The sequence below is a fragment of the Seriola dumerili genome, unplaced genomic scaffold, assembly GCF_002260705.1.
Source record: "Seriola dumerili isolate Sdu_G_001 unplaced genomic scaffold, Sdu_1.0 BDQW01000003.1, whole genome shotgun sequence".
Classification (NCBI taxonomy): Eukaryota; Metazoa; Chordata; class Actinopteri; order Carangiformes; family Carangidae; genus Seriola; species Seriola dumerili.
This window is the reverse complement of record NW_019174258.1, coordinates 8,420,740-8,445,327: the sequence shown is the minus strand read 5'-3', so window position 1 is coordinate 8,445,327 and position 24,588 is coordinate 8,420,740. Positions and strand designations below refer to the sequence as shown.

Genomic DNA, 24,588 nt, shown 5'->3' with positions numbered 1-24,588 from the left:
AATAGAACTAATTCAGGGGAAAACATCAGTAATAACACATTATCCTTCCTTGTTACCTGGTCCTCTGCTTTACCATCGCTGCAGTTATTCAATCTTCACAAAAAAAAAAAAAACGCCCAAAACCAGCCCTATTAGGGTTTTATAAAAACAAGCACTGGAGAGCAAAGAGGACATTCATTGACTTTAATGGGATGAACTGATCAACCATATCTAATAGAAATCATTGCCCCTGGCAAAAGCTGCTGTACAATTGAATTACACATGGAACACAATGCTTTTACTGCTTCTTAGAAAACTGTAATTCAATCTGTTTAGTACAGAGAAGAAACAGATAAAGTCTAAATTAAAACATTAGAAAAGTTTTGTGGTAAGTGAAATTCAAATACTCATGTGAAGCTGAAGGTAAAGGGATCTTATGTCTCTTGAAAAACGTTAAATCCAAGCACAAATCTGAGACACAAAGACATGGTCTATCCTTTTTTACCCTCCTCATGACACAGAAAAACCTCTTCTTCCAATAAATAAACATGTCCAAAGCTTATAAAGTTTAAATCAAGTTTTTTTTTTAACACAGTATTTGATTTATGGAGGAGGTAAGTGGTCATATCATGTACAACTCTACATGGATTAATCTTAAAACCACTGTACTCCCGGCTGACTGTTCCACTGTCAAGTCAGAAGCAGATGCACAACTTTATGGGAACTTGAGCTCATCATGCCAAGTCAACATCAAACAGGAGAGAAAGTGTTCAATTATGAAAAATCACGTGGAAGAGAGAGAGGTCACCGACTTAAAAGCTCGCATTTTATATCGTCTCTGCTGGAGAAGGCGAGTCTTATAGTTCCTTCAGAATGGGCAGTCTTCCCTCAGATGCAACTGGACAACAGCAGCATCGGGTCATGGAGAGGTGTCCCTAGATTTACCAAGTACGGAGGACAGCCTTTCAGATGCACGGCTTTAAATTGCTTTAGCAACGGTGACATATTCATATGAAAATTTATCTTTCTCATTGTTCTTATGAGTAACGTTTTAGGTAATTGTTTGATTGTTCAGCGCACAATGCGCTCGGTGCGCGCGGTGACGTAGAGAGGAATTGGCTCTGAAGTGTCTTTCACCTGACACCTGCTACTGCTGTGCATCAGACTACAGATACAATGTTTTGTCTTAATGCTCTACCTGTTTTAGTGGCTCACAATCATTAGGTCTGTCTGCTCTAGGAGGGATAATGTCACCTATTCCCAGTCAGTCCTAACCTGTATTCTTCGCTGTGCGTAACTGTTTTGAAACTTTACGCACAAACACCAAACCTTTCCAAACTCTCTGTTTCTCTTCCCTCCTCTCCAGCTCATGCACGCGGAGGTCTCTGCTGTAGTTTCGGAGGAGAACGCTCGTTTATCCGGTTTTTGTCAGCGGGATTGCCGTCCTTATTCAAGCTCACCGACTCAGACCATCAGCTCCGCCAGAACCCGCAGGGGGCCGTGAGAGCACCGGGCCAGCGTGGGCTTCGTACGCACCGCAGAGAAGATGAATATCCAGGTCTTGCCAGAACACAAGCTCTCGTCGGTGGCCCCGCTGAAACAGTGCAATGTGGAGAAAAAGGAGGTAGAACTGATACTGGTGAAGGACCAGAATGGCGTCCAGTACACCAGTTCCTCCATCATTCCCACCCCTGGCCACCACGCAGGTCCTCCCGGATCCGAGGACGACCGAGAAACTTGGGGCAAGAAAATAGACTTTCTCCTGTCCGTCATTGGCTTCGCGGTGGACCTGGCCAATGTTTGGAGATTTCCTTACTTGTGCTACAAAAATGGAGGAGGTGAGTAAACCGTGTTATTTCTGATCGATACATGCGAGTACACAGATCCTTAAACATTTAGTGAGGTCACGAAACTTGTCATAGCGTGCCACCAGGTTCAGGGACTTAATCCTTGTAGTAGTATAATAAAAATAAAAGGAATGAATGGGTCGCGGAGCTACACTGCAGGTTATACTAAGTCTCCACAGTAATTTGTAGTATTCTTTTCTTCATTGATGTTCAGTCTTCTTCTAATCAGGCGTCAGGTGCCGAAGCGTTTCTATTTTTTACCTTCAAATGTTTCACAAAGTGTGTTGAAACCGTCTTACAAAGTAAATGTCACAGCATTGTTGTCTCTGATTAGATTTAGATTAGATTTCACTTATTTTGCTGTGTTGTTGTTCTAATTTTAGTTCCCTTAATCTCCTTGAATCGGCGTTTTAATAGTCCCAGGTGTATTGTTGAGGAAGTGCATTTAGCTTTCATGATGAAGGAAATACCTCATTTCATCAACTCATGCACATGAAAAAAGATACTGTGTAAAACATCTACTTCTTTACTGTACCATGTGAGGCAGTCAGATAGAAAAATGTGTCAATATCTCCTGGCAAATCCACAATTTGTTGCTGAACATACATTTTAAATATTCTGCAACATGTATTTGTAAATATATACACATTGAAAATACTGGTGTCCCAGCTCATGGTTACTCTGCAGGTCTGGACACAGGATAAACACCTTTATAACTAGTGTAGGAAACTGAAGGTGCACTGCAGTGAGCCGGGGAAAGTAGTGCAGTTTGTGTACCTGAATCACTACCAACAGGTTGTTTTATCTTCAAAGATAGGGTAAAAACTTTCTTTATACACCAATTACATTATTTTAAAATGGCTTTAATGTTGTGCCACTTTCAGTTCTTGAAATTCCTTAATAGTTAATAAGAAAGCAGTGAAGCATTCATACAGGTATGTAGATGTGTAAAACCACTGTAGCTTTAAAACTGACGCCTGACCTTTCACATTGTCGGGCGCTTCATGAAAAGTTTCAGCATCTACTTTCAAATGATTTTAATTATTTTTATTGAAATCTGTTTGAAATATCTCTATTTTAAATATACTGTGAGGTTTTATTTGCTTGAACTAAGTAAACACTTGAAAATGTGTATGTGAGCTCTGGGGTTTCTCACTAAGTCTGAATACAAGAGAGTGACAGATTGCCAACTCGCATTGTTTTCAACACTATTGAACACTGAAGCTGCAGTGTAGTAAGACAGAGAGAGAAAAAAAAAAAGTACAGTGTGTGTGGTTGAATCAACAAAGGACGGTTGTAAACGGTGTTGTTTTACCTTCAACACTCATGACAACAGAGTGCTCACTAGAAGGTGAGCTCTGTCCTCTGTTTGCCTGCGTGTCCATTCACGAGGTGAAAATCAACATGTTGTGCTGCCGTGCCCCAAAGGGTCAACTCCACCGCTGGCCTGTCAATCATATTGGCCCTCAGCAAAATGTATTCATTACTGTAGATAATGTGTCATTTGTGATGGACAATGTCAAGAACAATTCAATTATGGGAGGTCATTTCCTTGTTGGTGGATGTGCTGCTGAGGCACAGCATGAAAATAGCTGTGAGCCTTCCTGCTTATATGGTGTGTTGTTTTTCCAAGAATGTCAATCCCCTGCCAACACCACTTTTTTTTTGGTATTGTGTTGTATCAAGCACTGATTTCCATATTGAGCACCTATCCTTAAGCATTTTTCTTTTTATTTAAATAAAATTGTAAGTCACGCTCGCAAGGAATTATCTGCCAAATACTCAAAATGTAAATGTTATGTAATTATTTCTTTCTGTCTTTCTTCAGGGGCCTTTTTGATCCCCTACATTCTTTTCTTGGTCATTGCGGGGATGCCATTGTTCTACATGGAGCTTGCCTTGGGCCAGTATAACAGGGAAGGGGCAGCTACAGTTTGGAAAATATGCCCCGTCTTTAAAGGTGAACTGTGACATACACTCACACACACAGGACCCTGCATGACTGTTTACTTCAGCCTCTCTCTAACCTCTTAAACTGTGCTACTTACTGCTCTGTCATATTTTTTTTTATTTTATTTTTTTTTCTTCTCTTCAGTGTCTTGCCCTTTCATTTCATCCCTTTGCTCTTGTCCTTTCACCCTCATAGTTTCACAACTGTCACTTTTAGCTAATCTCTATGTCACATCTCCTCTCTGCATTTCCCTCTGCTTGTACCTGCAACCTTATACCCCTGTCTATGTCCGTGCAAATGTCAGTTTCAAATGAGTGAAACAAAGCCAAACCAGGATAGTGTCCATAGCACACTGAGGAACACAGTTGGAGTCAATTGAACTGCAAGACAGTCACAACCAGAAATCTCAAATGTGACAGCATCTAAAATATTCTTTATTACAGAGAAAATCTGACTGACGTAGAATTGTGTTGTGCAAACTTTAAACTGAGGCTTACATTGGGTTAATTATAGCAACTGGGCATTAACATGGTCTTTTTCTGCTTTGATATGGAGTTTACTACGAAGCCAAACCTGCAAAAAGCTGTTAAACTCCTCTATCTAGCATGAGATTAGTAAATCTAACAACACGTTTCTCTAAAACTAAAATTGCACATAAGACCTTTGTAGTCTCTTATGCAGCAGATTATTATTTGATACTGTCAGATAAGCACCTCTGTCTGCACTGTTGAATCGGCACCAGTCACTGCTTTTGTTGGCTCCGGCGCTGAGGAGGGTTTGTTATCTTCCTGCCTAGAATGAGTGGGTGATGGGTTTATGGACTTCTCTGTTTTCAAGTAAGGACATTACATTCCAGTGGAGACAAAACAACACATCTCAGAATATATCAAGAAAAACCATGGAAAGTATGCATTAACGCCCACTGGATGCGTGTGCAATGGTGTACCCTCCACCACACTGCTGAGGGAATGATATATGAACCTTATGGTGACAGTGACAATGCCAGGTGCGCAAGATCTCAGATATAAGGCAAAAATGACAACCGTTTATCCAATCAGTGTTTACAAAATTGTACAGAACTTAACTAAAGTGGATTTTTTTTATCTTAAGTATATATATATATATATATATAATATATATACTGTATATATATACTGTCACCTATAAAGTTGAATAATTTTGTTTTCAGACACAATCCTCTGTTTATTCCTATTTAAATGCATCAGTAATCACTTTTGACCAGGTGCAATGATTACATTATGTGTTTCCCAATTACCCAGGTGAAATGAAATAAATCACATTGTCACAATCATTTCATGGAAAAAGGAAAAAAATACTTTATTCCAACTTTATGAGCAACAGTGTGTATAACACAGCTAGCAGTGGGAGATGTTCTCAGAGATGCAGCTTCGGATCAATGTTGATGAAATTATTATTACACAATGAGTTGCTTTAACCTTGCAAACCACACCTGCTATCTGTGATTTGTTGATTGCATTACCATTTCTTGTATAATGCACCTGCTTTTTTATGGTTATGTGCAGTTAATTTCATACTGGGATGCAGCATGTATTTATTCAAATGATGTGGAAACATTAAGTTCACATTATGAAACTTCTATAAACAGCTGACAATACATAAACTACAGCGACCTCTAAAGAGTGTGTGTGTCAAGTGAATTTGCACTTGGCTGTTGATGTGATTGAAAATCAGTTGTACAGATAGTTCGTTCCCCCTCAATAATAACCCTGTGTTCCTCAGGTGTGGGCTACACTGTGATCCTCATAGCCCTGTATGTAGGCTTCTACTACAATGTCATCATCGCCTGGTCCCTCCACTACCTGTTCTCCTCCATGACCAGCGAGCTGCCGTGGCTCAAATGTGGCAACAGCTGGAACAGTCAGAACTGCACTGACCCAAAAGCCATCAACGGCTCCGTCCTCGGCAATGGGACTTCTTACGCCAAGTACAAGATCACCCCGGCAGCAGAGTACTATGAGTAAGTGTTTTCAAATAGTCATTTATCAGATAGTAATTTCTGTTGCTTCCATGCAACTTTCTGGCAATGATGTTATTAAGACATGACAGCTGAATCTAAACTGAGATCATTCAAAAGTCAAAAGTCAATCCATCCAGTAAATGTCACAATGCAGTGATCTTGCTCAGTGTTACATGGATAGACGCTATACTGATTAAAAACTAATCATGATTGCAGAGAGATCAAAGTAAATGTAGCCACTGTCTTTGTAAGACTATCTTTGGACATTTTGTTCATTGCCTGTTTGTGGATGTTTGTTTCATTTGGGCAGCTGTGACTGACACAATGTGGCTGATTTAGTATTGTATACAGTTGACACCCAACAACAGCATCACATAGAGGTGATGCTCTCTTGTTTTGTGGATGTTGTATGGGCTATAGTAGTACAGTATATATACATGCCCATGGAACCACTGTCCACGTGAAGAGCTTGCCCAGTCACTGAAACGTGAGCAGAGGACTCCGAAATTATCCAGCCACAAATGTTTGCACTACAAAAGGTGTATACATAAGACGTTCAAATATCCTCTTTGAAGTGCACGAAAAAAGCTCCGTCTGTTTATACTTCAAAGACAACCAGTTCTTCCCCAGCTTCTGTGAAGACTGACTGTGCAGCCCAGAGGAAGTCTGTGAAATGACTTGGACAATACAAGGGACACATGCTAAGCATGACGCACTGAATACATTTAGCATGCAACCTGGCCAATAGTTGAGCTTGCTAAAGTTCCACTCCCATTCTGCTGGGCTGCAGTGGCTCGTACAGTATGTTTATTTAATCAGTATCCAGGGATACCTTTTAACTCCCAGGAACCCTCAAACTTGATAAATTCTAAGTAACAAATGCTTTAACTTAATATGAGAAGGTCAGTCACATGAATTACTACAGACTTTCAAAAAAGTGATGCAACATTGTTCAAAGAGTTGACATGATCCATGAAAACAGCACATATTCCAGGTGGACTATTAGGCTACACTTAATAAATCATAGGAAAAAGTCAATAGATGTGCATAGACAGACACACAATAGGATACTTCAAGACAGCTCTTGCATGGGGTTAGGCTCTGCAGGGGACAATAAATCCTCCTTACAGCTAGCTTTGAGTGCAGGAGCAATGCCAAGGCACAGCATGAGTGCGGCCAACTGAGTCAACAATTCTCTTGCTTGACCTCTTACGCCCGTTTTACATCCACAAACCCTTGAGGTCCTTCAACTACCATGATCATAGTATGCAGCAAAATTCAACAGTAAGACAAAATGTATACGTATGTAAACTTATAATTCTTTCAGTCTTACGTAGGTTTACACCTGAGCTGGTTTGCTTTACTAGTTAGTGGAGTCTGGGCTCACTAACCAGTATATAGCCTACTGTATTATTATTAAGCTTTTATTCTAGCTAAGGAGTCTCACTGAGGATTTCCACTTTGCATCACCAGCTGTACCTGCCCTTACCGTTCACTAAACGCCACTCATATCGCCCAGCAACATGTTTTTTTTTTTTTTACAAAAACTTGAGGTTTTAAGGCCCTTACAGTCGTACCGTTAACTGTTCACTTAGTTTATATTCAAAAGTCTCAACATCAGGCTCTCTGTCAGTGTAATTTGTTGCCATATCATTTTCATTACTGGCATGCAATGAATCTTGGGATAGGTTGGGCTACGAAGGATCCACCTATTGGATCCCTCATTGCCTTTTTCGGCCGCATTTGAAGGAGCCTAGTTGTGCCACTGTGACGCAATCAAAAACTTCAAAACGAGCCCCAGTAGGATGCGGCCTCGGACTTGGGACACAGCTTGTAACTTTTAGAAATGTTTTCATGAACTTCAAACATAAATGATATTCTGATTTCACCCCTTTAATTTATTCTTCAAAAGTTATGTAATACAAGTTCCAGTTTACACCATGCTGGTATTTGTAGCACTGAAAAATGAATACAGTCCAAATCAATGTAGCTGAGAACAACAAGCTGGTGTGATTTTAACATCACATGTAAGAATTTAACAGTAACACAGTGTAAAACTCCACTGACACGATGTGGGTGATATGAAAGTGAATTTTAATTCATGTGACAGGGCTTGTTTGCAAGACGTGGAGTGGAAGGGGCCATGTGAGGACGGCCAAAACCGTGCCAAAAAACTGACCTGGAAACAAATGATCTGGGCATTTCTTTGTGATTAATTTGATAACTTGTGCAGCCACAGGAGATGAAAGAAACCTCACAGATGTTAAACGTTAAAATCACAGCATCATGTCAATTAACTTTACAGAATGAGGTCTCAGTGCTTGAAAGCATACAAATCATGGAGCAGTTAAAGCTGCCAGCGAGATGGCCAGACAGCTATGAAAACCCCCTCTCCTCCAACACCTTCCCGACAATCGGGAATCGGGAGGGTTGGTGTCCGACAACTTTGGTAACTTTCTGAAACCAACACTCACATCCACTCCAAGCAGCGAGTGGCCAGAGAAAATAAGCAGGGTTCGAGCTTCATTCTGTACACAGTTATTTCCGTCCCTTGTGATATCTATGTACAGCCGAGTCTCTGTAAATTTTCAGGAATAGAAAAAAAAACAAAAAAATCTTGTCTTTATTTTATCTTTATTGTCAGATTATTTAGCTTTACTTATTTAAAGGTTTTTATGACCCAAAGCATAAAGGTTGTACAAATTTCTCAAACTTGAAATGAACATATCAACTCATTTCAAATTTAAGAAAAATAAAAATTGACACTGACAAGAATACCAACTCTTTTCATTAGCACACATCCATATCCTTTCTTCCTTTTAAAGCTAGCCTGAAGCAACCACATCTGATTTCATGTCAAGGATAACTAGACTTGATAAATAGCTCTCATTTAAACTAAAAGATCCAATTACATAGACACTTGAGAGGATTGTTTTCACTTCATTCTCACACGCAATTTAACATATTTGTTGAAATAATTACTTTTAAAACAACAAGGAGAGAATCATTTGTAATTAATTAAATAAATCAGGTTGAAATTAGATAGAACTCCTCAGCTGTGTTTTGATACTCAGGTCTTTAGTCCTTCTTATTTATTTATTTTTCACATGCCCTGTTTCTCATCCTGTAACCAACATTAAGACCGGAATGCAGGCAATAGTGTGCCAGCCTCAAACATACAAAGACCCACTAATGGCGGCACTGAGTGTGAGGTTAGCAGCATAACCAGCTCGTGGAGTGACAGAAAGAGTAAATGTGTTTAGAGTAACAGGGCCAAAGGGACCTGGGCTGATGTTATGGTGAGCATTTACTGGCAGTGCACTATCAATACTATCAGATGAACAAAGAGGACTTGGGGCATTACAACAAAACACCAGACTCTAAGTTTCTCTCTTCAAATAAACTGATGTGTTCATGTCGCTATCTGCCTCCCCAAAGACCTTATAACTTTGAATTTATTATCAGCCAAAAGATAAATAAATGCTGAAGACAACTCTCACAGATCCTTTGGTCCCTTCGGGTTGTATGTCTGGACATACTTCAGTTTGTGTGTTGTTGAGGGGTTTTTTTTTTTTGTGTCGAGCTGTTGTGTAAGCAACCTGAGTATCAGATCCTAATCCAGTTCCGCTGTTTATCCACCCATAACATCACATGCCAACTAAATTGAATCTTTCTTGAGGAAAGTCTTTGGACAAATGTTAAGGGAACAAAAGTGCTTTTAAATGTTTTACTGCAACGCGTTGATATCCAAATAAAATACAACCCCCTCTAAGTGTTCCTCCACTCTGGATGGACATCACAGTATTTAAAACATCACATAGTCTGTCTTTGTTGTTGGACTCATGTTTGCCCATCATGAGTCCTGAAAAGACAGATCTTTTTATCTACTGTGGCCTTATGGCCTTGTGAGGCCATTTCATGTAGCATTGTTTATGCCTTGAAACTGTCTTACCCAGTATTTGTGAACAGCTATAACAGAAAGAAAGATTTGAAACTGTGATAGTAATTTGGAAATGGAAACCAGGAGCCGCTGGCCACAACTACTAATGGCCAACCATGGCCCGTGTTGGTCACTTTTACTATTCAAAACATATGAGCAATAAAGTAACATATATAATATAGTACCTGTAATGGGCTCAAAGATGCATCATCATCAGCAGAAAATGCCACTCTCCTACTGTAAGTGATATCGATGGATACATCAGTTTGGGAAGCAGTTTCTGATCTACCATAAAAAATGACCTCTCAAACAAAGCTTTTGCTTTGTATTGGTGTAATTTGCCAAGTCTTGGATGAAATGGGAACACAAACGTGCAAAAGGAACTTCCTGATGTAGTTTTTTAGTTTCATTTTGGGGAGTTAATGGCCTTATTTGGCCTAAGTGTTTAACCTCGCTTAAACTCTCTTATTTACACTGCTTATCTTGCTTGTTTAACCAACACATAAACAGAAATGTAACAATCACAATTTGTGAGTTTGTGTATCTGTGTGCAGCACCTTTTTTAGCCTCCGTACAGGCATGACAGTACCAGAAACCTGACAATCTCACTGTGACAATATAACTTGAGGAAGCTACACACAGTCACACTGCCCTGCTGTAGTTCATGAAGAAAGATTTCCAGCACATACGTTCTTGTAAACATGTTTGATTTGGACAGAATAGCTGTTTCGTCATGTTTCCAGTCTTAATCTAAACTAGGATAACCTCGTCCAGACTCCAGTTGTCCACTTAATATACGTATGGGATTGATAACTACTAAAAATACTGTACTCTCTTGTATAAAGTACATTTTCTGTGGCAGTGCTTTTAAATGAGCTGAGCATCACTTTGAGAAGACATCTTAAGTAAACTGGCGCCTTTACTGTCACCAGATGACTGGACGACATACTGACGGCAGCTTTTGGCCAGAACAATTGTATGTAACGTGTGAACTTCGCTCCTACTCCACTATTGTAAACTGAAGTTGTGCACTTCCTTCCCACTACTCAGAGCAGACATTTCAAGAATGAGCTTGAACCTGGAAGCAATATTTAGCCAGTGAAGTAAGAGACACCATTTATCTCCCCTTGTTTCATTATGTCATAATAAAACACTTTTGAACCTTTGAATGTGCTGGGCTCGAAGATGGGCCGATAATAGCCAAACAATACCACAGGTCATTATTGACAGTTTCAAAGCATCCGTAAGTAGTGGGGTGAGAGACAAAAAATAAAGTGGTTAATTCACTTTACAAGCCAGACAACAGATGATTGTTTCATCCAGCGACACTTAGCTTTCACCTGGATACACATACTTTAGGTAAAAGATATTTAATCTAAATTAGAATTGAACAACATTTAAATGCATTTGTTATCAGTGATAAACTCTGGTGATGTGACGTAATGTTTTTTTCTCGAGAGCATCTGTCCCATATTTCATCTCTCATCTTCACCTCGGGCAATAGAATGTGGGACATTTTGTTTAGGTTCTCCCAGCCGCTGTGGAACCTGGGTGGGCCTGTTTGGCAAAAACATGTATAAATGTTAAGATGTAGCCAAAAAAAATTACATCCCATACCACAGGAACATTACATCACATTATGTCTGCCTTGTAGTATTTAAAACCGATGTGCTTGGAAAGACTTTGCCCGGCTGGACCACTTATGTTCAGTATCAGCATTTATTATAGTGCTATGACTCATGATGCACAGTTTTGTTATCTTTTAACAATACAGTGGTATTATGTGGTCAGATTTATCCTACCGAGCTGATATGAGAGTATACAGTAGGCCTTTATCAAAATGAAAGAAGGCCTAGATATCATGATACATTTTTTTTTCTCCATTGTGCCTGTGTGTCCTAATGCAGACGGGGTGTGCTGCATCTCCATGAGAGTCAGGGTATCCAGGACTTAGGCCTGCCTCGCTGGGAGTTGACCTTGTGTCTGGTTGTGGTGGTCTTCATCCTCTACTTCAGCCTTTGGAAAGGTGTCAAGTCCTCAGGGAAGGTAAAGGCCCGGACAGCCAAACAATAATATCTGCTGCTTTCTCAGTTATTTCTTCTTTTAATTGATAAAACTTAGAACTTAAATTATTTTATGGCAACTATAATATCTGTAGAGGAATTTGTAGCTTCCGCTAAATACACATTTGCACATTTTCACATTTTGGAGTCAGACAGTAAGAGAGGGGGAGTGTTGTTATTGATAGAGTGGTTCAATGAAAAACTGACGTATTTTCCCCCTTTTTCGTGTCTGTTCTTCTTGTTTATTCAGGTGGTGTACATTACAGCTACTATGCCGTACGTGGTCCTTTTTGTCTTGCTGATCCGAGGCATAACTCTACCAGGGTCCATGGACGGCATCAGGGCCTACCTCCACATTGACTTCAAGCGGCTCAACAACCTAGAGGTTAGAGACTATGCTTGTTATCCAGAGTTGGAGATATTTTGAATGGGTTGATATGGGATCACCAGTAAATAAAAAAAAGAAATGATTGTTGCTTTGAGTATGTGTGTGCCAATGCTGCACAGACCTACAGTTTTGTGTTACTTGATGACCTATGGTTTTGTGTTAACCTCAGAGACTTTGAGGTTATCTATCTTACACTGTACAAGCTGTACAAGTAACATTTACATCAGAGTTGACGGATTTAGAAAGCCCTCTTTCTATGTTAACTGCAATTCATTGGGTGGAGTGTCTCGAGCTCTGAGGGTTAAAGGCTAGATTCCTGCTGGTGCCTCCCATGCTAAATGTATGTGCAGGACTTGAATGAATGTACTGTATACATGCATACTTAAGATATTATCTACATGTGTTAGGGTTGACACACACACACACACACACACACACACACACACACACACACACACAAATATATACAGTATAACTCACAAATAAAGAAAACCAATATTTATATTTAGGTCACTCCCTGTCTGTGAGGTATTTTAGCCTGGAAGTGATTTCTTATTTCTCTTTTATCTTTGCTGTAGGTGTGGATTGATGCTGCCACCCAGATATTCTACTCACTAGGAGCCGGATTTGGTGTGCTCATTGCATTTGCCAGTTATAACAAATTTGACAACAACTGCTACAGGTAAGAGTTTGCTCTGTATTTGTGATTTTTGAAGCCCACAGCAAACATAACATCCTGATGCTGTTAGGCGGTCGGCTGTTTGCAACATGTAACTGGATCACGAAGCAGCAGAGGTGATGCTAATCTGCCCAGCTGACCCCAGTGGCCAGGTGTTATCAGAAAAGATAAAGTACAGGCCAGGAAGGGTTGCCAGATTATAGCCAAAGGCTGTATGTTGACTGGTTTGTCATAGTGCTGCTCTTCCTCAGAAAAAGCAGGCGTGAGGTTGGCTAATCTCTTCCACATTAATAGGTGGCAGTAGTGCTGTTTGTGGCAGATGCTAGAAGCAAAACAGCACTTTAACCTGTTGTGGTTGTAAATTGCAGACAAAACATATCTCGCTGTGGTTACACGAAATCTCTGCAGCAGCTAAGTGCAATACCCTAACTAAGAAATGAAATGGTTCTTATCAAATGAATAAATGATCTGCCAGCAGGTGAAATATAATGCAAAGGGACATCACAAAACCCTCCAAGCTAAATCTAAAGCTGAGTCAGTGCTGTGCTGTATGTCATAAGCATTAAGCATTCAAATCTGAACCAGTTAAAAGGCAGCAGCAAAGAAGACCTGGTGACTTTAGAAAAACACAGACATTTGTTTGAATATCCACACAGATCTGCAACAGACTAATTGAGCAAAAATTTTAGCTAAATTTTAAATAACCACCAAATTTTACTGTATGAATGTTTATTTTTGTCATATATATATGGTTTAAGTGAGGCACAGTCTCTTGTGATGTGTGTAATGTCCTGACCAGACTGAAGAGCAGGACTGAATACAAACTGAAAAGGTTCTATCACAGCGTACACACAATACATTAAAACGAGAAAGATCAGAGGGAGGAAAATGCTTCAGTGAGAGGTTTCTACTTCAGCTCAGGAGGTGGCCGAGGTCAAGTTGACCTTGATCATTCTGTCAGACAACCACACGTGTGTGGCCACAGAACAACACACTAATTACCGCTCAAACCACCAACCAGGAGCAGAGAAGAAAAGCCGCTCATTAACCTGAATATCCCCTCTAAAATACAGTGTTTGGCTGAAGATCAACTCATGGGAAAACTTAAAAGATATCAAGTTTCACATGGCCCCATTTTGACTTTACTTATGTGACCCAGTAGAATGGAATTGACTTCAACTATCACACTTGAATTACTATTAGCAGCAGCACTGATTTTAGCAGTGGCAATGATAAAGCAACAATGATAGTAACACAAACAGTGTCATGCTCATGTCAAAACACTGATGCTGACTTAATGTCTGTAAAAAAAATTAAGTTAGTGTACCCCATGCCAAGCTACAAATAAAAACACAAATTTAGAAAACTACAAATGGAGAATGTATACATAAGGGAGCACTGCTTTCTTTGCAACTTCTTGTGTGTTTTCTTTTCTTCAGGGACGCTCTCCTGACCAGCACTGTGAACTGCATCACCAGTTTCTTCTCAGGGTTTGCCATCTTCTCTGTGCTTGGATACATGGCTTACAAACATGGGGTGAGAATAGAAGATGTGGCGACAGAGGGTAAGCATATTTTTTTTCTTTCGCACTTGCTATGAAATGAAACGGGAATATTATATTTATATATTTGGTCATGCATGCAAATTTCCGCCTTGTACACATACTATATTGTTTGTATGCATGTTTCTGTGTGTGTGTGTGTGTGTGTGTGTGTGTGTGTGCGCGCGTGTACAGGGGCAGGATTGGTGTTTATCATCTACCCTGAGGCGATTTCTACACTGCCTGGCTCAACATTTTGGGCTATTGTGTTCTTCATCATGTTGCTGACTTTGGGCATTGACAGCTCGGTGAGTCCCAACAACCGTTAAGACTGCTCTATAGGATAGATCTTATCCTTATAATCACAAGTAGGAATCTTTTTAGTTGGATGGACTGGACAGAGACCCTGCTCTATATGTGGATTATGATAAGATACACAAAAAGTAAACATTTCAAAAGTTTTCATGTAGTACATGGATAAATGCACAAATACATGAATAAAATGCAATTTAACTGATGAAATATATGCACACATACACCATATGCTTGTAAAATACTGGATATAGGTTTGCACAGTGCTTCAGCTTGTACAAAGGTTCAGACATTGATAAAATATCTTTAGAAAAAAGTTCTACATCTTAAACAAGGCTAGATTTGCCCTGGTTTTGAATCAGAGCTAAGAGAAACGGTGCTACATTTACTGTGCATGTACAGAACAGACCAGACACTGTGTATGTCAAAACCCCTTGGTAACGATAGTAATGATATCCATGTATCATGTTGTAAGACTTTCGTAACTAGGTTGCCCATTAAACTTTATTATTTGTTGGAAAACAATGCTCATTGCACACTCACTGTCCAAGTATGTTTCTGAGAAACAGATTCTTTAATCAAAGCACCATTTTGCTTTGATGATGTGAGATTACCATGATTTATAATGTGAACAATTAGTCTGCTATGACGTGGAAATAACGTAGCAGAATGTCTTCTGAATCAAGCCTACTAAATAACAATGTCAAGCGTTGTTTATACTTTCCCTCCTGGAAGCAGTCTTTCTAATTGTTCTGGATGATGTTAAAATAGTCTGTAACTGTAACAAATAAGTACCATTAACATGAATAAACATGCAGCCTGACTTTGTTAAGTTTTATTCAACAAGATAATACCTGTGTCTTTCATATTTGAGACATTGTTTGCCAACTGCTCAGTGAGCCCAAATAATAAAGTGGATGAGAGAGGACACCCTCATCCAGCAACCAATTAGATTCTTAATGAATGATGTCATGGCGAGGGGAAGTTGTAGAATTTAAGTAATAAAAGTAAACATGGGTAAACTATGTTTCATTGTCTGTGGCAACAAAAACTGCCTTCTGTGACATTTCAAAAGCTGTAAGCAGTAATTTAACCAAACATTCTCACAATAGACTCACTCAGATGCTAAATAAACAAAGGGCAGTCAAACTCTGTCAGCAAATGTCCCGGAGTAATTAACTCATTCTTTCAAATCATTTGTCAAGCAGATCAGATGAAGACCATGTCAGTATGACATACGCTAATGTGCTAGTTATGTGTACTTTATTGTATATTATCTTCCATTATTATCCTTGTACTGTTATGGTGAGGTAGGATCAAGGACACCCTGGCTGGATAATAAAGTTATATTCAATTTGTCAAAATTGAAAGCAAGCGATTGCAAAATGAGCCAACTAACTGTAACTTTTGTTGGATATTAAAAAGTTACATTTACAAATGCCAATCATACTTTGAATTTTGAAGTATTGTACATCAAAAATGACATTTTCATTCACTTTAAATGTCTCTAAATGCACATATGCAGTAATGTTTTTAGACATGCCTTTCAAAAATTCATCTGAGCTGTTCACTGTTTTTAAATGAGTGATGTTCAATACTATTTTCATGAATACTCCTTGTTATTTATGAGTGCATAACACAGTATACATATATTATGTATAGTTCAATAAATAGGTTCAGTATACAGTACTGTATGTATCAGCATACTTATGCATACTTTTAAAGTGCAGTGATTACAATTTGGATTTTTATTTCAGGATCTAAAGGGATTTCTGAGTGTCATGTCTCTGTCTTTGTCCATTAGATGGGCGGCATGGAGGCAGTCATCACAGGCCTGACGGATGACTTCAAGATCCTCAAGAGAAACAGGAAACTCTTCACCTTCGCCACAGCCTTTGGAACCTTCCTGGTCGCCCTGTTCTGCATTACTAATGTCAGTATCAAGTGCTATAAGGTTATGCTCAATACATGAATGAAGTACATGATTAAAGTCCCACTTTCAACATAATGCTGGCTGATGTAATTAGAGATGTAGAATATTTTGCTTTGCACTCTCACTCAGCCACGATAGCGAATGTGTACAAATACGGTGCATTGAAGAACCAGTACGAACTTGGCTGTTGGAAAAAAGTAAATATTGTTTTAACATATATTAAATCAGTAATGTACTTAAAGTAGGGGTAGTCTGCACTGTCAAAACATAATAAATTTAAACTGCATGTCACCACCTACTAAAGTACTAAAGTCTCATGATACTATGTCATCACAGAAAAATTGCTCAAAAATGTCAAAGAACTCTTTCAAACAAGCCGTTACATCAGACTCTGATAAATAATTAGAATTCAATTACAGCTGTGTCCAGGGAGCTAACGATTATTTTTCTCTGCAGTCACTATTCATTCACATCGTCTCAGCACTAAGGAGAAACGCTCACCGATTACATAAATACAGTCTCTGAAAGACAGGAAGATATTATGTTAGTGATTCACATGGTTTTCTTCCCTTAAATCAAATCAATAAAAATTATTGAGAAAGTGAATGATGCCTTTCCCATGCTAGATACAGAGTGTACCACTCAGGATACAAATCATGTGAGGCTCGTCTACGCTCAGAGGTCAACTCTTCAAAGTGCAAACATGCATATAGATATTATGCCTGAGAGACCGTGGCTTATTGTCTACTTACAGAGGTCCACTTATCTTCAAGGGTGAAGATTTATACACCACACACACACACATTCCAAATTCTCTCTGTTTCTTTTCTTCTCTGTAGGGTGGGATCTACGTGCTGACCTTGTTAGATAAGTATGCAGCAGGGACTTCTATACTGTTTGGTGTGTTGGTCGAGGCCATTGGCGTTTCATGGTTTTATGGTAAGAACTTAAGTACTTTGGCACTAAATTATTTCTTTAAGATTACTACACTTATATTATGAACATATTTTCCCACTTTAAATGACATTAGCTACATTACGTTTTTTTTTTTGTAATGACATTCAAAATGACAATGAAATTAACGATAAACTGAAACATCTCAGACCCTCACCCATTCTCACTCTCTTGATATAATCTTTAGGAAAAAACACTGACACTTATGTCTGCAGATGTAGTTGGATATTGAAGGTGGAAAAAGAAGACAGAGGGCCAAGTTAATAAAAAACCTTACTAAATGATGGAAACCAGGATCAGAGAATCAGGATTAGTGATTGTAAGTTACGTGGTGTACTCAGTTTCACTTCTGCAGAACAAACAGCAAGTGTATGAGTTATGTGTTATAGCTTGTCAGCTTTATCTCTGTGTCCTCTCACATATGCAGTACAGAGCAGGATCAACTACAAAGACAAAAAGATGCAAAGAAAAAAAAAAAGACCCAAGGAAATGAACGAAAGGACACGTAATAAGACTGCATGCTGGAATACATAGCAGACCTATTGTATCTAAACTATCCAGCTTAGTCAATCTTGTCTTCCTCAGAAAAGGGAAGGTACAATCGCAGAGAAACAGATAGAAGAAACTTAGAAGCGGCCTATGTCAAAAGGGCAAATCATCCCATGGTGGTAAAATTGTGCAACCGGATAAAAAAAACAATAAATATGGGTAACCGCATTGGGAATCTTGATAAGATAATGAAGCTAATAGATGAAAAACACGATGTATTAAGTCAGCCCAGGTCAGACGAGAAAAAAATATCTGTGGACTACGAGGGTGTAGACCATCATGTGTTGCGTTCCCTCCTACCGTCCGCTGAGACTGCATACTTGGCATGAAGAACTTGCTGTAGCCTACTCTGGTTGAATGTTGAATATGTCTTAACTTTACTCCCCACAGTAACCTTTGCTGTGTAACTTATGCTCTCTCCAGGTGTGGACCGCTTCAGCGAAGATATTGAGCGAATGATGGGATTCAAGCCAGGTCTCTACTGGAGGCTGTGCTGGAAATTTGTCAGCCCAGCTTTTCTTCTGGTGAGAGGAATAAAGAACATTGAAGTAGCTACATTTAGGGCTATGGTTTCCTGGGCAGGAATAATGTAATGTAATGTTGTCAGGAAAAACTGTATCTGTCATTCATAAATGCTTGCAAGCTGTATAACGGAATCACTTACTCCAGCATGCTGTAGTTTAATGCTGTCCAACTCAGCTGTAAGATTTAACACAGAATCCGAATTTTAATTGCACCCCCATCAGAATCAAGAGCTAAAGTACATTAAATTAATAGTTTGGGTGACACACAGGGAAATAGACAGAGGCCCATATTTGAATCATGAGCAGAGGTCCTTCTGGCTTGTTCCCAGAGGGAAGGTGGGACGAGGTGGATAGTTTGAACCTTGTATGCCTCCTGGCAAATTTCTCACTGGCCGGTGAAATAAGTGGCTTGTGACTCCACATGCATTAGAGGAAGCACATGGCAGAGTCCACTGTTTGTCCAGGGGTGGGTGCAGAAAGCCACGTGCTTCCTTTAATACAAATGGTTGTCGACATCCTCCTCTAGACAACGGTGGAAATGGTCATTCCATATTGTATACATCCTTAACCAAAATTCACAATTTAATGGAGAGCAACAACTACATGTGCCGTCTCTGTTATAGTAAGTGAGCGTTTTCATCATGTACCATCGTGTTAACAACATTGGAGATGTGTAAAGTGATTGAGAAAATAATGATTCAACAGCACACCTTACCAATCATATTCCACTTCATCCAGGCTTTTTTCATCCGTGGATGGTTGTGCACTTGAAAATACCTAGTGTACTTATGCTTTCACTGTCCATGTGCACATGAAGCAGTGCTTTGTGCTGGACATTGTGTCTGCCGGCAGGTAAAAACAAGGCCCTACAAATCTGAAGTCCTGCCCCTACAAGTCCTGCTGCTTCTAACACTCAACTACACCAAATGAATTTAATTACTGACCGTTATCTTCTGCCCTCCACATTTAGGTAAACAGGACTAAACATGTTTGCATCAACATTTCTAACTAACAGCAACTCCTTAACAAAGCTGACATTTTTCCTGTACAAAGAAGACTGCTGTGGTCTTAGGTAGTCAGAAAAAAAGAGCGGGATACTGACCTCTCCATGATACATGATATTGAAATGATGTTTCTGAGGGACAGAGTGCAGGTTGTTCAGTCATGAATTCAGTCTAGAACAGGTGAATCAGGTTACAGAAAGGGGGAAGAGTTTATTACATTGTACACAGACGCCCAACTCAATTCAGTTTCATGAATAAAAACTTTAAAAGACATTACAGAGGGACTTTGATAGGGGGTGTCTGTTCTGATAAAGATGTTTCAGTTCTTGGCCTGGGTTTCACTGTGTCTGTTTTGCTCTTTTTTCATGTTCCCTCAGTCTTTCTCTCTCTCTCTCTCTCTCTCTCTCTCTCTATCTGTCTCTCTCTCTTTCTATCTATCTATCTCTCTCTCGCTTTAAATTTCATGACTTCTACCATTACAAACAGCAACACAAATAGATGTAACACGCTCATATCTGTGTGTTTCTCTTTTTCTTCCCTTTCCTTTCTCCTCTCTTTCACAGTTCGTGGTAATAGCCAGTACTGTGACATCGTCAGGCCTGAAGTATGATGAATACACCTTCCCTAACTGGTCCAATGTAGTTGGCTGGGGCGTGGCCATGTCCTCTATGCTCTTTGTACCATTCTACGCTATTTATAAATTTCTCAGCGTACCAGGAACGTTCAAAGAGGTCAGTATCCACACATGTTTGTCACAAAGGTTGATAAAATACATGTAACCTGCTTTCTAAGAGCTATTTAGTAGATATTTGAGAAGTCATTAACTTAAATTTCTGTCAAGATGATCATTGAAGAGGAGGATATTATGGTAACAACAATTACAACAGACACAAGCACTTTGTGAGCACAGTTTGCAGGGGTACATGGTATAAATACAACAGGATGCCACGCCGTGGAAATGGACCTTGCATAACAGTAGCAAAATGTAATCAGCTGTAAACAGTACAGTTCTGGCTAAAGGACTTACAGTATGTTCTTTTTTGAAAAAACTTGAAAACAAGTATCTGATTTAGGACCAAACATTCCTGACACTGGCACCGTGAGAACACTTTGAAATGAAATGATTGCTTCAAAAAAATTGAGAGTTTATGATCGTAATCATCAAAGCACCGGAGAGCTATTTTCATCACTCAGCAGAGTGAAGTGTCAGCTCCACTCTACTGTAACAACTCCCACAACCCATTGGTACTGAGGGTTGAAGGTTCTTTGCAGGTTCTCAGGACGCAAGTTTGTCCTGTTGCTGCCAATCAAATTTTAGCTGCATCTCTAAAGTTGTTGATAGGAATTCCTCACAGGTTCCAAAAAGCATTGGTGTCACTAATTTGAGATAAAGTCCATAACTGACTGTTTTACTTACATCTGTTTGCATTCCCTCTCCCATCTCAAGTAGTATGTGGACTCTTTGATTCCCCTGAGAATATGCACATGTGAAAAGTCATCTAAGAAGACAATCATTTTATTATTAATTAAGAAATGAAAAGAGTACACACTACTTGTCAAAAGTTTAAGAAGATGCACATTTTTTTCTGTTTTCATTGTAACTTAAACAGCTAAAGTCCAGTGCACAACTTCAAACAAAAGTAGTAAACAGCCTGAGAAAAATAAAGTTATGTCACCAAAAACTGAAAAAGTAAATTTCATATAGAAGGGGCCTTTTTCAGGATTAACTTACAGCTTTACCAACCAAACAATTCCTACAGGTGCCAACCTTTGTCAATGACTTACAAACCCTCTGTCTGCACAGAAGCAGTGTTGGAACAAACTGTGTTACTAAACCCTCTGATGCATTATCAGGACAGCACTGTACTGCAGGAAGTAGTACTGTACGTTGCTATCAGAATGGTGAGAAAGAGACATGTAACAAGGGCAGATAGACTAGTTGGTCAGGGATTCATCCTACAGCAAGATAAGGACAAAACTGGAAAACCTGGAAAACCTGAGCTATCATAAACAGTTTTGGGATTTTTTTTTTGAAGATTTATGCGCAATGTTGTGAGCTAAGTGTTGAGAATGATGTGTTAAATTGACTTGTTTTTGCAGAGGATAGCCTATTGCATCACTCCAGAACATGAACATCATTTGGTGGCTGAAGGAAATGTGCGGCAGTTTAAAGTAAGGGCAAATTTTTGTTATTTTCTAACAGTGGTAATTTGAACTGGCTGAGAGGCCGCAATGAATCTGGATTTGAACATGTGAAGTGATTTGTGCTCCATGACTGACTGCTGCTAATTTGAAGAGTAGGCAAAAAGACAGTGATGATACTTTTGGGTGTATGCGTTTATGATAACAACTTCTACAAAAAAAAAATGGAATAAAATACATTTGAAATCAAGTCACAGAACATACTCAAGGCTTCCTTTTGTTTTCCAGCTCAGTCATTGGTTGGCCATCTGATGACAAATACAAAGAATTCCCTCATCCATCCTCACATCTGGTGTTTGGACCTGTGTGCCGCCACACAAGGAGAGCAACAGACTTCAAACTCTCTCTGCAGTCCCCTCTCCTGTGCATTTACCACCCAAGGCCTTTGTTGTCAACAGCGGCTTCAAGCACTTTGATTTCAGAGTTATGCCCCTTAGCATTATAAAATAATTCTACAGCTTTGGCTCATAAGGGAGGGGCATCCCATGGGGAAAATGTACTGTTATTTGCCCATGGACATCATTATGGTTTTTATATACTATTTTAGTTATTATAATACTATTTAATTTTTATAGTTTGTGATGTGAGATTTATCTCTTAGAAGGGATAGAAACTAAAATAAAAACCAAAACAATCCCTTGTCCCTGTGCGTTACTATACAGGAGACCAAGATATTTCCATTTTTAAGCTTATTTTTAAGCCTGTGATTATTTATTATTAGTGTCACCTGCTGTCACTCTGTTGGCTGAGTGGCTTATTTGTGTCAGTGCCTTATCAAGCGAGACACTCCATGTTTCTTACATAAAAGAACTGCGTTGACTCAGGAACCCACTAAATCAAACCACAGACTGTGGATGGCTAAGCTCGGTTTTGACCTTGTTCTTTGATATTCAAATCAGAGAGCTGGGAGTCAACAGACCATCAAGGTCAAGCTCCTGAGCAAAGAGAAAACAGGCCTTATATAATGCTTTTGTGTCACATTGTGTTACAGAAAAGGGAATAATGCATGCATCACTCCAAAGCTTTAAAATAAAAAAAAATAAAAAAAACTGAGGCAGGCTTCATTCACCTCTTACAGCCAGGCCTTGATCTCAAAGAAAGATTAAGCCTGAACCTGGTCAGTGTCTGGCTGCTCACTTAAGATGAAGGGGGAAAAATTCAGCAAAACAAATGGCGTAACTGTTACAAACAGTTTTGTGTTATTGTTGTGTGGCTTTTACTTTCCAAATTTTCGTCTGTTCAGTGCTTCTAAGGAATATATGTGGCTTTTCCTCTGGAGACAGAAAGAGAGAGAGAGAGAAAGAGGGAGAGAGTGCGTGTGTGTGCGTGTATTCAGATTTTGTTGCCAGCCATACAGTGTTGCTGTTGGAGTACAGCACATGGAAGAGTGACAGCTGTAAAATGCCTCTTTCACTGCACTCTATATTGACTATTATGTTAAGTGTATGACAACAACTCATCAACATCTTGTGATGTTCCTCTTTTTCATCACCATAGTAGTGCCAATATGTTCCTTCGGGAATGTTTTTAATTATCTTCTTCTGTTTTCTCTTTTTTTTTTATTTATTTGAATGAAGTTGAAGTTGAATTTTAACCTTGAATCATAACAGAACACCCTTACTGAAAGGAATAAAGCCACAAAGAAAAAAACAAATATATGTGGAGTATATAAGAAGATATAAAAAATATATAAATATATTCTTTTGTTATATCTAATCTTGTATTTATCAAATTGTTTATAACAAAACGTGAATGTAAAGTATTTTAAACGTAACTGTCCACAGTCATAACATCGTGTTTGATGTATAGCTAAGATGAACTATTTAGAAAAAATATTCTTCAGTGTAACCCTGGGATACTTTGTCACATACCAATGTGAACAAAAACACCTGGGCTTTCCTGGACTATGTTTACAAAAATACTGTGTACAATACCAATGTCCTGTTGAACGTGAGTGACAACTATCTATGAAGAAGTCTGGAGTATTCACACTATGATAATAAAGAATTTCTTCTACACACAAACTTGAAGGCCATATGTTGTGATTTTACATAATTTTTCTCTCAGTCTTTTCTTGATTTTGTGATCACCAGATGTCATTGCTTTGATATTTATATTATACACACAACAAAATATTAATAGACAATGAACAAAAAAAAGAAGGATCACAATCGATGCAGCAAGGCCAGAGATGCCCACTTTTTTTATTCCGTACATTCTTCTCCCTTGTCAAAACCTGGCACCTGCATTACCCACAATGCAAATCTAACTGCTGACAGTTCAGCTGGTGATTCAGGTGTATTATAGTAGCAGCTAATGTCACCTTGAGCTGCTAGCGTCAAGCAGAGATGAGGAGCAGGCTACAGATTTCTGTTGAGCTCAGTTCTGTTAAACTCCACCCCCCCCCCCCCCAGATATTTTTTACTTTCAGAGTTGTGTTCTTCAGCCACAACTGACTTTGCCTCAAGAGACATAGCCGATCACTTGAGGCAGTTTTTTTCAGATTTTTCACAGCTCCCTCTGGAGCCGCAAACAGCTTTGTACACCTTTTTTCCATATAGTAATACTACCCAAGAGCTGCAAACACACTTTGATGTGTAAAATCAGTGGAGCTCCCCTTTAATAAAACATTACCAGATTTCTACAGTAAAAAAAAAAAAAAAAAAAAAAAGCCAAAACTTTTAAAAAGCCACACCTGAAACCCCACTCATCATTCCTTTATCC

The 24,588-nt window shown here is 39.1% G+C and overlaps 1 protein-coding gene across 2 annotated transcripts; it reads left to right on the top strand.

Moving 5' to 3' along the window:
* The first annotated feature begins 680 nt into the window (after positions 1–680).
* On the top strand, positions 681–23,888 carry slc6a2 (solute carrier family 6 member 2). 2 transcript variants are annotated; one of them, XM_022740910.1, is made up of 15 exons: positions 681–927; positions 1,346–1,817; positions 3,655–3,786; positions 5,539–5,776; positions 11,624–11,762; positions 12,030–12,164; positions 12,746–12,849; positions 14,286–14,410; positions 14,582–14,694; positions 16,503–16,631; positions 17,471–17,570; positions 18,558–18,658; positions 20,226–20,393; positions 21,763–21,834; positions 22,093–23,888. In XM_022740910.1, the coding sequence occupies exons 2-15, from the start codon at positions 1,526–1,528 to the stop codon at positions 22,114–22,116; spliced, it is 1,872 nt and encodes a 623-aa protein (XP_022596631.1). In that variant the 5' UTR covers positions 681–927; positions 1,346–1,525; the 3' UTR covers positions 22,117–23,888. The 2 variants fall into 2 exon arrangements, with proteins under 2 accessions (XP_022596631.1, XP_022596639.1); XM_022740918.1 differs by having other exon boundaries at positions 681–977.
* The last annotated feature ends 700 nt before the right edge of the window (positions 23,889–24,588 follow it).